General features: G+C 46.2%; 1 protein-coding gene across 1 annotated transcript in view; it reads left to right on the top strand.

Annotated features, from left to right (window-relative positions):
* ankfn1a (ankyrin repeat and fibronectin type III domain containing 1a) overlaps positions 1–13,018 on the top strand; it is a gene marked incomplete at both ends in the record, with an annotated part of 77,379 nt that extends 64,361 nt beyond the window's left edge. Inside the window, 12 exons of the mRNA XM_083994800.1 lie at positions 1,630–1,729; positions 1,854–1,986; positions 3,610–3,726; positions 4,492–4,707; positions 5,683–5,849; positions 6,115–6,286; positions 7,416–7,584; positions 8,664–8,830; positions 10,502–10,727; positions 11,601–11,793; positions 12,250–12,283; positions 12,377–13,018. Of these exons, the coding sequence (XP_083850926.1) occupies positions 1,630–1,729; positions 1,854–1,986; positions 3,610–3,726; positions 4,492–4,707; positions 5,683–5,849; positions 6,115–6,286; positions 7,416–7,584; positions 8,664–8,830; positions 10,502–10,727; positions 11,601–11,793; positions 12,250–12,283; positions 12,377–13,018 (2,336 nt within the window). The remainder of the gene's footprint in view (positions 1–1,629; positions 1,730–1,853; positions 1,987–3,609; positions 3,727–4,491; positions 4,708–5,682; positions 5,850–6,114; positions 6,287–7,415; positions 7,585–8,663; positions 8,831–10,501; positions 10,728–11,600; positions 11,794–12,249; positions 12,284–12,376) is intronic.
* Positions 13,019–13,244: the final 226 nt, after the last annotated feature.

Genomic DNA, 13,244 nt, shown 5'->3' with positions numbered 1-13,244 from the left:
CGGTGGATAATTTTTTTTTGAGTTTCACAACCTCCGTGAAACGACTCGTTTCTCTACCAGAATTTGATCCATTCAGTCCGATTACGTTTGGAAAGTCTAGAAGAGCCGCACGATTCAATTATTTTATTCCCGTTCTAGTTAGCCCAGAGCTAAAGCAGAAGTTAGCCGGCTAGCTCGGCGTAGCACTAGCTCGGCTGAAGTCAGTGTTCCCACTTCCGCTTTCTTTCTTCCTGAATACGAATCCAAAGTGTTTTTTAAAAGCCCGAATCCGAATCTGAATAGTGCACTGGCTCTTCACCCCTAATCTGCACGCCCCGCTGCATCCTGGGTAACGTAGGCAGCGTATCCTTGTCCTCACATCCTCATGTCCTCAGAGTGAAGTCTCTCCTCCACCAGACTCAGACGACCTTTAGTTTTCCTGCCGCCTACGAATCGTTACACAACTGTAGCTGCAGCAGAGTGTTTCAGAAACCATTCAGCAGCAGACTGAACACACACACACACACACACACACACACACACAGGAGCTGTAGAGTCTTAAACAGTGTGTGTGTGTGTGTGAGAACAGGACGGAGGCTGACTAACGAGGCGACCAGCTGTCAGTCTGTCACAGGACATGACCATATATGGAGGAGTTAGACGTCAATTAAATGAAATATTGGATTTATTTCTGCGAGTTCATTTAAGACGTTCAACACCTCTAGTTTCCTTTATGACGTTTAAACTTCTATTAATGTCACATCTCTATGTCATAAACATTTAAACATGTGTATTAACTACAGCTGTTATATAAACCTTTTACATGAACATAGAGAGTTCCCTATAGTTTCTATATGACTCATATAGACTCTGTGTGAGCGTCAGGCTGTCGTCTCTTCACCCTCATTATGGGATGCCTAATTAGCAGCAGACAAGGGGGGATGGGGGGGGTCTGGAGATTGGCATCACTGTCCTGGGGGGGGGAGGAGATAAGAGTCTGACTCGACCCTGATGACCTCACACACACACACACACTTAACCCTCCTGGGTCAGGGAAGGAAGGAAGGAAGGAAGGAAGGAAGGAAGGAAGGAAGGAAAGACAAAGGGAAAGATGGGAAGAAAGAAGGAAGGGAAAAAGGAATGAAAGATAGAAGGAGGGAGGGAACAGATTGGGTCAGTTGGGTCAAAAAGGAAGGAAGAAGTAAGGACGAAGGGAAGGAAGGGAGGAAGGGAAAAAGGATTGTGGAAAGAAGGAAAGAAAGAAAGATGGAGGGAGGGAACCGATTAATTCAAGGAAGGAAGGAAAAAGGATTGTGGAAAGAAGGAAAGAAAGAAAGATGGAGGGAACAGATTCATTCAAGGAAGGAAATTGAAGGAATGAAGAAGGGAGAGAAGGGAGGAAAGAAGGAAGGGAAAAGGAATGAAAGATAGAAGGAGGGAGGGAACAGATTGGGTCTAAAGGGAAGGAAGGAAGGAAGGAAGGAAGGAAGGAAGGAAGGAAGGAAGGAAGGAAGGAAGGAAGGAAGGAAGGAAGGAAGGAAGGAAGGAAGGAAGGAAGGAATGAAGAAGGGAAAGAAGGAAGGAAGGGAGAAGGGAAGGGAACAGAGGAGGTGTACTGACGGTCTGATCCATCTGTTGTCATGGTAACAGACCCGTCCAAGCTGCAGAACCCCAGCAGGAAGCAGTCGGTCTCGCGGAGCCTCAAACATCTCTTCAACTCCTCCAACAAGTTTGTGAAAACACTGAAGAGGTTTGTTGTTGTTGTTGTTGCTGCTGCTGCTGCTCCTCACTTCCTGTTTCCCAGCATTCATAGCGCCTGCGAACAAACAGGAAGTGACGTCATGCTGTGGTTGCTGTGGTTGCTGTGGTTACAGGGGCGTGTACCTGGCGGCGGTCTTCTACCACAAGGACAGTCTGCTGGTGACGGCCGAGGACCAGATCCCCATCGTGGAGGTGGACGACTCCTACGGCAGCTCGCTCATGCAGGACTTCCTCTGGTTCACCAAGGTAACCAACGCTCGTCTCCACGGCAACCGGCTCTTTTAAAGGGGACATATTCAGTATAGGCTATAGCTACTGAAGCTTTTACTTGGATTTTATTTTAGAAACAAGTCTGGTTGCTTTTCTTTTAGGGTGAAACAGAAACTGGTGGAGTCAGTCGACCTTTCTTCCCATTATTGATTACAGTGATGTGTTATAAAGGCTACACTGCAAAAACTCTAAATCTTTACAATAATATTTGTCTTATTTCTAGTCAAAACAATCTAATTCTACTTAAAATAAGACTCATCACATTAAAAGTAGCTTGTTTTTAGACACTTTTCACTTGTTTCAAGCAGATTTTCACTTGAAATAAGTAGAAAAATCTGATAGTGGAGCAAGTTTTTCTTTCTTATTACAAGCACAAAAAACTTGCTTTCACTGGCAGATTTTTCTACTTATTTCAAGTGAAAATCTGCTTGAAACAAGTGAAAATGATCTAAAAACAAGTTAATTTTTAGGTGATGAGTCTTATAGAGATTAGTTTTGACTAGAAATTAGACATTTTGACAAGAAATAAGACAAATATTCTTGGAAAGATTTAGAGTTTTTGCAGTGTATGAATGAATGCCTCTGTTCAATGCCTCCACATGCTGGATAGTGTGTATCATGGTGCTCTGAGGTTTATTACAACCTGTGGAGCTCTAACTCATCATTGTGTCTTGTACAGTAAAGTAAATTGACCATCCTTATACTGTATGTGCGCCGACTCGGCCATTGGTACGTGCTGATTTACAAGACTGTTCTTGAGACGACTCCATCTTATTTATCATCCCTTCTAATCTTGACTAACAGGGCCGACAGTCTCTACAGTCTCCGCTCTCAGGACTTTTGTCATTTCAATTGTTTTTTGGGGGGTTTTTTTTGTTTGTTTTGTTTATTTGTTTGTTTATTTTGTGTTTTTAATTAATGTGACTATGTGCTGTGTCGTGGAAACTCTTAGCCGTTTGCTGTTGATGAATAATGAAATAGAGACTTCGCCGGCCGACATGCATTTATTTCCTTGCAAGGAAAGGTCAGTTCATATCCGAGTGGATGATGGTAAAGAAAAGACAAAGACAATGGGAAAACCTAAACATTTATAGCTGAGGGAAGGTCCACTTCTGGGGTGTTTGTGTCCTTTGGCCGGCCCCTTCCCTGATTGTGTTTTCACACCTTCACCTTTGAAGGTATCATCACCGGTCTCCCCAGGTATTATATGGAGTTAAGAGATACAATTTAAAATACAAAGGGGTTTGAGTGTGAATGAGGAAGTGGGAAGTTGGGCATCACAGATGGTTCAGTGTAAAGGAACTTGAATTTACAATTGCAGAAGGAAGTCTGGGAAAGTAGGGCGTAGGAACGTCTCAAGTGATTAAAACAAAGGAATATTAAGATTTACCATTACAGCTGTCATTCTTGGCCAGGTCTCTCAATGGGACAAACCTGGTTAAATAAAGGTTAGAATATAAAAACCTGGACCTGTTGTGTAGCGGCGGCGGTGGCGGACGGCGTCTCACCATGTGTGTGTGTGTGTGTGTGTGTGTGTGTGTGTGTGTGTGTGTGTGTGTGTGTGTGTGTGTGTGTGTGTGTGTGTGTGTGTGTGAGCAGCTGTCCTGCATGTGGGAGGACGTGCGGTGGCTGAGACAGAGCATGTCCGTGTCCATGTCCTCGTCCTCAACGCTTCAGGCTCGACACAAGATGCTGACGGCCGCCAGCCAGATGCAGGTAGGCCACGCCCCCTCGCCGTGACATCATCACCACCTCAAACACACGGCAAAAACTCAAAACCTTACCAAGAATATTGGTCTCATTTCTAGTCAACAAATCTCATTCTACTTAAAATAAGACTCATCACATAAAAAGTAGCTTGTTTTTAGACACTTTTTACTTCTTTCAAGCAGATTTTCACTTGAAATAAGTAGAAAAATCTGATAGTGGAGCAAGTTTAGATAGATAGATAGATAGATAGATAGATAGATAGATAGATAGATAGATAGATAGATAGATAGATAGATAGATAGATAGATAGATAGATAGATAGATAGATAGATAGATAGATAGATTAGCATTTAACCTAGACACAGGTTAAATACTGTGCTACTTAATTTAAGTGCAACACATAATTCAAAATGATATAATACTAGTGCTAAATGCCAAGGGGCCAAAACATAATTTAAGAAATGAGGTGTGTTGTTGTGCTTAGACATATTTTATGTTCCCCTTTTAATGAAGGGAGAGGAGTTATAGAGTCTGACACAGGGAGGAAAGATCTCCTGGTTTTCTTTCTAATTAGGAGCACAAAAAACCTGCTTCACTGGCAGATTTTTTACTTATTTCAAGTGAAAATTATCTAAAAACAAGTTAATTTCTTGTGATGGGTCTTATTTTAAGTGGAAAAAGTTTAGTTTTGACTAGAAATGAGACATTTTGACAAGAAATAAGGCAAATTTTCTTGGAAAGATTTTGAGTTTCTCCCCTCTCCACCTGCAGAACCTCCTGGGGACTCACAACCTGGGCCGCGTCCACTACGAGCCCATCAAGGATCGCCACGGCAACGTGCTGCTGGTGACGGTGCGCGACACGGAGAGTCAGCACTCGCTGTTCAGCGGGAAGTGGATGCAGGTGACCAAGCTGCAGAGCCAGAGGAAGTCCCTGTCCACGCCCGAGGAGCCGTACGCGCTGGACATCCTCATCATCACCATACAGGTGTTTTTAATTCATTTAAAGGGATAGTTCAACGTTTTGTCAAACTGGCCCATCATCATAATCCCTATAGTCATAGCAGTAGGTTCGTTACCTTTAATTGTCGGTGCAAGCTGTTTTTAGAACGGCGGAGCAGAGCCGTGAGCTGCTCAGAGCTACGCTACGGAGGCTCATTATGGGATTTCTTGGTTTCCCTCATCATCAAACTCATCAAATACACAATCCAACAACTCCACAACGCTCTGGTGGACAAGTTGTGAGCTGCACATTCACCACGCTATGAGATAATAACACAACGTTACCACACAGAGTTGTTTTAGAGGGAAATACAGAGACTGTTGATGAAAAACTGTCCCTGAAGGCAACGTGCATCAGCGGTTTTTGTTTTTTTTTATTGCGTCTTTCTTCTTGTTGGCAGTCGTCAGGTCGTCTGTCGTCTCATTATTGATTCTGTGTGTTTTACTCTTTTACACTGTAAAAACTCCAAATCTTTCCATGAATATTTGTCTTATTTCTAGTCAAAACTAAACTCTTTTCGCTTCAAATAAGACTCATCACCTAAAAATGAACTTTTTAGATCATTTTCACTTGTTTCAAACACATTTTCACTTGAAATAAGTAGAAAAATCTGCCAGTGAAAGCAAGTTTTTTGTGTTTGTAATAAGAAAGAAAAACTTGCTCCACTATCAGATTTTTCTACTTATTTCAAGTGAAAATCTGCTTGAAAAAAGTAAAAAGTGTCTAAAAACAAGCTGCTTTTTAATGTGATGAGTCTTATTTGAAGTACAATGAGATTTGTTTTGACCAGAAATAAAACAAATATTCTTGGTGAGATGTTGAGTTTTTGCAGTGTACGCTCGTGGACCTGCTTGTGGGAAGATGCACAGACGGAAGTGACAAAACTTCCAAAATAAAACGAAACAAAAACAAACTTTATATTATATATTAATTATTATATTATCATATCCCCCCCCCCAGGACCTCCTGTCCTACCAGCGGCGCAGCGCCCACCGCCTGGCCCCCGGCCTCTACCTGGGCTTCCTCAAGCTCAGCAGCTCCGTGGACCAGATCAGAGTCCTGGTGTCCCAGAGGACCCCCAACATGCTCTGTCACAGCCGTATCCGTGACAACGCCAACGTGTCCAGGTACCACACACACACACACACACACAGACACACACACACACACACACACATACACACCTGGTCTCACCTGTCGACTTGAAGTGAAGGTTTTTCAGCTCAATTACAGGAATTTCTGGACACGACACAACACTGAATTCTCACCTGTGTGTGTTTTTCTGTGTGTGTGTGTGTGTGTGTGTGTGTGTGTGTGTGTGTGTGTGTGTGTGTGTGTGTGTGTGTGTGTGTGTGTGTGTGTGTGTGTGTGTGTGTGTGTGTGTGTGTGCAGGGAGGAGTGGGACTGGATTCAGACGCTGTCGGCCGTGGGTCAGAGGGAGGAGGAGGAGGAGGAGGGCGAGGGGGCGGAGCCACGAGCAGAAAGCCACGCCCCCTTACTGTTCTACGAGCTGCAGACGGCGATCAAGGCTCTGCTGAAACACATCAACCTACCTCTGCACCAGGTGCACACACACACACACACACACACACACACACACTGAGGCCCTGTTTATACATGTACCCGGTTATTTTTAAAATAGGAGACATTAACCATCGTTTGCACCCTCCGTTTAGACGCAAACGGAGAAAACGCCCCTGAAAACAATGCTTTTTAAAAACAGAGTGGAAACTCCGTTTGCACGTTTGCATGTAAACAGAGAAAAGCTGAGATTTGGGTAGCCGACGTCAGACCCTGACGTCTAACCGTAACCATATTACATAACTAATAAAATAAATAAATAATAATAATAAAACTTATTGTAGACTGATCGGTTCATTGTAAAATAATCATTTATTTTTGTAAATGTGGTGGTTTCTGTACATACAGAGTCCCGAGGCAGCGCTGCTCTTCTGTCCAATACACACAGGAAGCTTCACTTTACATTCAGACTAACTAATGCTACTGATACAGGTGTTAGATTTCATCAATGAGACCAACATTTATCTCCTAAAATAATTTAACCAGCCGGTGGTAAACCTCTAAAAACCTGCGGGTAAGTTAATTAGCGATGGTTTTCTCCCCCGGGATGACGACGGAGGTTGGCCGGCCGAGCAGCTCTGCAGGCCGGCTGCTGCCTCTGTGATGTCCCGGTCGCTGCAGAGCTTCACTTCTCTGAAAAACATCGGAGCAAACTTCTAAACAGCCGTCGTTTGGATGAACTGGCCGTAGATTTGGATCTAAACAGTTACTTTCTCACATGGAAAAATATTAAAACTTTACACACAAGGAGGGCAAGTGACTTTGTTGTTGCTATCAGGTTGCTATGCGGGATCATGTGCGGGATTCTGATTGGCTAACGTGGGCTTGAGCTTCTCGCTACACTGCCACCTACAGGTTTGGCTCTTGACGGCATAGAAACACGGGTCAGTATAAACAAAACGTTTTCTGAAAACGGACTGGTGTGCACGTAGTTTTTTTTATAAACGGAGAGGGGGAAATGTCCGTTTATGAAAATAGCCGGGCACGTGTAAATGCAGTCTGAGCCACTTCATGTCAGAAAACTAATTGTGTGTGTGTGTGTGTGTGTGTGTGTGTGTGTGTGTGTGTGTGTGTGTGTGTGTGTGTGTGTGTGTGTGTGTGTGTGTGTGCAGGCCCGTCTCTTCCGTCTCTACAGTCAGGAAGTGGTGGAGCTCGGTCATGGCGTCTCCTTCCTGCTGCTGCTGCCGGCGGCCGACGACGTCTGCTCCGCCCCCGGGCAGACCAACCCCTACACCCCCCTGGCTGGCTTCCTGCACCTCCCGCTGCAGATGTTTGAGCTCGGTAACACACACACACACACACACACACACTCACACACACACACACACACACACTCACACACACACACACTCTGTTACAAGTTGCATCTCATTTTTAGACTTTTTTTCCTATTCTGTTAAGAGTTTCCATACGTCTGCTTTATTTATTTTTAATTTATCTTTACTTTTCCGTCTTTTCTTCCAGGTTTACTTTGGTGTATTGTTTGTATTTGTCGTTGCTTCATTAACACATGACCCAGTTGACCTGTTTGATTCAGGAAACCCTACTTTCCGGACTATACTATATGTTGCACCGGAGTATTAGTTGCATGATCTGTCAAAAAATACGTCATGAAGAGAAAAAAAACATATACAAGTCACATTTATTTTTGAAACATTTAATTAATATGGAAAGTTGCTAGATTTAGCGATAAAGTCACCACACTGTACGTGTACGGCGTCATAGATGACATAGCGTATATTTTTGATATTCTAAATATAGGTCGCATGGCCAAACTACTAAAAAAAGCACAACTTATAGTCCAGAATACGGTAACTACCATATCTTTGTTAAATACTTGAATATGTTTGCAAGTATTAGTATATTTATATGTATATGTGTTCATATTGAGCTATGAACTTTTAAAAATGTTAATATTGTAACTGTGGAACCCAAGGAAGAAGGATCTATGATAAACTAATAAACTAACTAATACACACACACACACACACACACACACACACACACACACACACACACACACACACACACACCTCCTCTCAGGTTTTCAGTCGGAGCTGAAATCAACACGACAGATTGTCACACAGCAAAGTGTGTGTGTTCTGTCACTCACACACACTCACAGATCAGAGAGCGACATGTTCCTGTGATCAGATGAGTCAAACACACACCGAGCCACAGTCTCCGTGTTCCTCCGCCGCTCAAACTAGTTCCTCTTCATCCACATGACATCATCATCATCTGACAGAAAGGAGTGATGTCATTTTATATCCAAAGGTCAATACTAGTTTGAGGTGTTTCAAAATAAAAGCACAGGCTCTTATTGTGATGGTGTGCTTCCTGTGTGTGTCTGTCCTCAGTCCACTTCTGCAGCTACAAGGAGAAGTTCATCAGTCTGTACTGTCGTCTGTCCTCCGTCCTGGACCTGGACGCCCTCATTACCCAGCAGGCATTGCGGGAGGCCATCAGCGACGGAGAGGTGGCCACGGCCAAACAGAGACACCAGCTCATCCTGGACTACATCCAGGTCAGACACCGTGTCTCTTGTTGCTTGGTGACCCATAAATGTCACAATTGTTTAAAGGGATACGTCAACATTTTTTTTTTTTTACGTGTCTTGCCTCACTCCCGAGTCCATGACCAGCAGATAGACACCATCCTTTCCACTGTGCGTGCAGTAACAAGGGAGATAGAGCCGTATCGCCGTAATTAGCTTAGCTCAAACGCTGGAAGTGTATGGGTAGTGTTAGCCTGCCTCCACCTAAAGTCGCTAATTAGCTTAGCTCAAACGCTGAAAGTGTATGGGTAGTGTTAGCCTGCCTCCACCTAAAGTCGCTAATTAGCTTAGCTCAAACGCTGGAAGTGTATAGGTAGTGTTAGCCTGCCTCCACCTAAAGTCGCTAATTAGCTTAGCTCAAACACTGGAAGTGTATAGGTAGTGTTAGCCTGCCTCCTACCTAAAGTCGCTAATTAGCTTAGCTCAAACACTGGAAGTGTATAGGTAGTGTTAGCCTGCCTCCTACCTAAAGTCTCTAATTAGCTTAGCTCAAACACTGGAAGTGTATGGGTAGTGTTAGCCTGCCTCCACCTAAAGTCGCTAATTAGCTTAGCTCAAACACTGGAAGTGTATGGGTAGTGTTAGCCTGCCTCCACCTAAAGTCGCTAATTAGCTTAGCTCAAACACTGGAAGTGTATGGGTAGTGTTAGCCTGCCTCCACCTAAAGTCATCAGAGAAACTCTTCAGCAACTCTAAAGGGAAACCGGCGGGCCGATCTTCGTCTCAGAGCTACAAAACTCTCCGGTAAGGCATCTTGAGCGGTCAAAAGCCGCTAACGGGACGAGATCGGTCAAAACGGAGGGTTCAAGCAAAGACGCTTTATTTTGGTTCAAGCTAGCTACATCGAGGGTAGCTTAGCTTCCTGTTTCAAAGTAAAAGCACAAATTCTATCGTCATGGTTTTCTGTATGTAAAGGGCAACGGGTGTTTTATTTTGTGAAAGTAACCGGAAGTGCGTTGGTCACAACGGCTAGCTTGAGTAGCGCCAAATTCGTCCCAACAAAATTGTAAACAGCTGGTATTTAGACAAACGAACTTGTTACAATTAATTGTACAATTAATTGTTAAATAATTGTGCACCACGATTACTCATTGTGGTGTAGAGGTTGTACACTGTGGTGTGTGTGTGTGTGTGTTTGTGTGACTCTCTCTCTCTCCGTGGGACGAGCAGGAACCTCCTCCATGTTTTCCTCTCTGACTCCGTCGCAGCCTCAGCATTCCTTCCAGCCCAGTCACCCTGCTGTCAGTCTGTGTGTGTGTGTGTGTGTGTGTGTGTGTGTGTGTGTGTGTGTGTGTGTGTGTGTGTGTGTGTGTGTGTGTGTGTGTGTGTGTGTGTGTGTGTGTGTGTGTGTGTGTGTCTGGCGCTAAGTGCTCTCCTGCGCTAATTGCTGCTTAACATTTTGTCACACTTAATTTTCTTCAAACACACACACACAGTTCTTCACTCATGATATTATACGATGAAACTTTATTGACACTTTCAGTTAAAGGACAGTTCCTGTGTTTCTAGGCGAATAAAGTTGTGAAACAAAGTATCGATTCATTGATAAATCAGATCAAGGTGTGAACTGAGTTGTTGTTGCTCAGTGTGTTGTTGTTGTTGTGACTGAGTGTGTTGTTGTTGTTGTTGTTGTGCGTGCAGCAGCTGGACGAGATGCGTCGTGACCTGCGGTGGATCACCGACGCGCTGCAGTACGCGCGCTACAAGCAGCCCAGAGGGGGCGTGGCCATCACCTGCCTGGTGGACGCCAGCGCCTCGGACAGCGACTCGGCCAACCAGCAGAAGACCGACTCCACCTCCTCCACCATGGACTACCTGCCCACCCCCTCCCCCTCCCCCGAGCTGCACCGGAGGAAGGCCATCAGCGGTGAGTAGCCCCGCCCCCCCCATATCAGGACTAACCAGAGTCAGTCTACGACGAGCCTTAATTAGCCCCATTGTATCCAACTTGGTTGCAGTTCCACCAGAATTCCACTAGGAGTGCAGAATGAATGGGGTCCTATGGGCAAATACTGTTGTATTTTCTGCCAGATCAATATGGATTATAGGTTAAAAGTGAAATTGTTGAGAAGTTCTGTCCTTTCGATTTCCTACAGGTTGGGCTGTTGTTGCCCATAACTCACTAGCATTCTGCTAATGAATGCTGACTGGTCAGTGACGGACTTACGACTATTTACGACCAGAGATCCCACCTGATGACACAATAGCTGTAAAACAGGCGAAAAGCTGTTTTATTTCCTTCTGTAACGCTGTTATTATGCACTTTATTAACTTTTAATGTTTTTTCAAGGGAGAAAGTAACTGTTTAGACTCTCAATATGCGGTCAGTTCATCCAAATGACGGCTGTTTGGAAGTTTGCTCCGATGTTTTCAGAGAAGTGAAGCTCCACCTGTGGAGCAATGACCGAGACATCACAGCAGCAGCAGCCGGTCTGCAGAGCTGCTCGGTCGGCCAACCTCCGTCGTCATCCTGGGGGAGAAAACGTTCCAATTTGAATTTGGAAATAATATTCAAATTACTTGAAAAAATAATTATTTCCAGAGAAAAGTGGATTTTTAGGGGTGTATCCGCATTGACTCCCATTCATTCTGCTCTCACCTGCGAGCACCCCCACATGGACAGAGAGGTGTTCCCAGAACCGGAAGTGGAACGAGAGTGGCACTTCTCCTCAGTATTAGAAATTCTCTGGTGTGGGTGTAGACGCTCTGACCTCTGACCTCTGACCCCCCCCCCCCTCAGACTCCCTGCTGGGCTCGGATGAGGACGGCTTCTCGGAGGTTTTCCTGCCGACCGACAGCGACTACGACTCCAGCGACGCCCTGAGCCCCCGCGACCTGGACCTGCTGTACTCGCCCCCCCAGGACCTCTCCCAGCAGGCCGTGCTCTCGCTGGGGGGCAGCGCACCCGACGTGCTGCAGATCCACGAGCTCAGGTGAGACCTGCTCACAGCTGACCAGTGTTGGGGCACGTTACTTTTAAAAAGTTATTGGTTACAGTTACTAGTTACTTTCCCCAAAAAGTAACTGACATGATAAAAGTAATCCATTACAAGTAAAATAACTATTGCGTTAATTTTTCACCTCCTGTTGATCTGCAACTAACCAACAAGTGAGTTGGTTAGTTGCAGATCAACAGGAGGTTAGGGGGAGGGTCCAAGTCATTTGACATATTTGAGCTCTTTTATGAAAAATTAGCGTAATACTTACTTTACTTGTAATGGATTACTTTTATCATGTCAGTTACTTTTTGGGGAAAGTAACTAGTAACTAAATCTTCAAACAGATTGATTTAAACCAAACCTTTATGAAACCGTTTGAAACTGTCCATGTTTAACGCTGATGATGTCATGATGATGATGTTCCTCCCTCTCTCTCTGTGGAAGGTGCAGCGTGGCTCCGCCCACTCCCTCGCTGCTGAAGGAGGCTCCTCCCCTCTCCTCCCCCCTCCTCCTCCCCCACTCCCCCTCCCTCCCCCTCTCCCCCCTCCTCTCCCCCGCTCTGTCCGACGCCACCAAGACGCTGCAGGGCCTGTCGCTGTCCCGGAGCCACCAGGAGGACCTCGCCCTCGCCCTCGCCCCCCCCGCCCTCCCCCGGCTCCTCTCCAACCCCCCCGCCGCCAAGCGCAAGCTGCTGTCGCGGAGCCACCGCGGCCAGTACTTCAGCGGCCCGCAGCGCTGGCTACGGGGCGGCGGCGAGGGCTACGGCGGCGGCTCGCTGTCCGAGGGCGTCTACACCGTCAAGCAGCTGGACCTGGACCTGCCCCCCCCCTCCCTCTCCTCCCCCCGCTCCCCCCTCTCCCCCCGCTCCCCCCCCGCGCCGGGCGCCGCCACCTACGTCAGCCACGCCTCCTGCGTCCTGGAGAGCAGCAGGAAGGGACGCCACCGCGAGCCGCGACCGCACGTCCGCCGCATCTTCGTGGAGCCGTGCAGGGAGCTGTCGCCGGGCAACGAGTGGAGGGGGAGGGGGAGGGGGGGCTGGGAGGAGGAGGAGGAGGAGGAGGAGGAAGAGGAGGAGGTGATGATGAAGGCTGCGGGCGTGTCGGTGGTCATAGAGGGGGAGGAGCCTGAGGGCGCCGCCGCCACCGCCACCGCGGCCGACGTGGACTCAGACGACCAGACCAACGCTCAGGTGTCAGAGATCCTGAGCAGCACGCTGTGACGGCTCCGCTCACACAACTTTATTTAAAATGACAATTAAAGGACAACGGACGGACAAGCCCCGCCCCCGGAAGTGATGTCACCAAACAGGAAGTGAGAAAACATTTTAAAACAACACGCCACTAAGCCTCTCTGACCGCGCCCGTCTCCTTGGATTGTAAACTAAACTAAACTAAACTAAACTAAAAGTTGCTGGTTCAACTCCGCCAAGCCTCAGAACCCATGGC

The sequence above is a fragment of the Trachurus trachurus genome, assembly GCF_905171665.1.
Source record: "Trachurus trachurus genome assembly, chromosome: 19".
Taxonomy (NCBI): Eukaryota; Metazoa; Chordata; class Actinopteri; order Carangiformes; family Carangidae; genus Trachurus; species Trachurus trachurus.
This window is presented reverse-complemented; position numbering and strand designations above follow the sequence as displayed.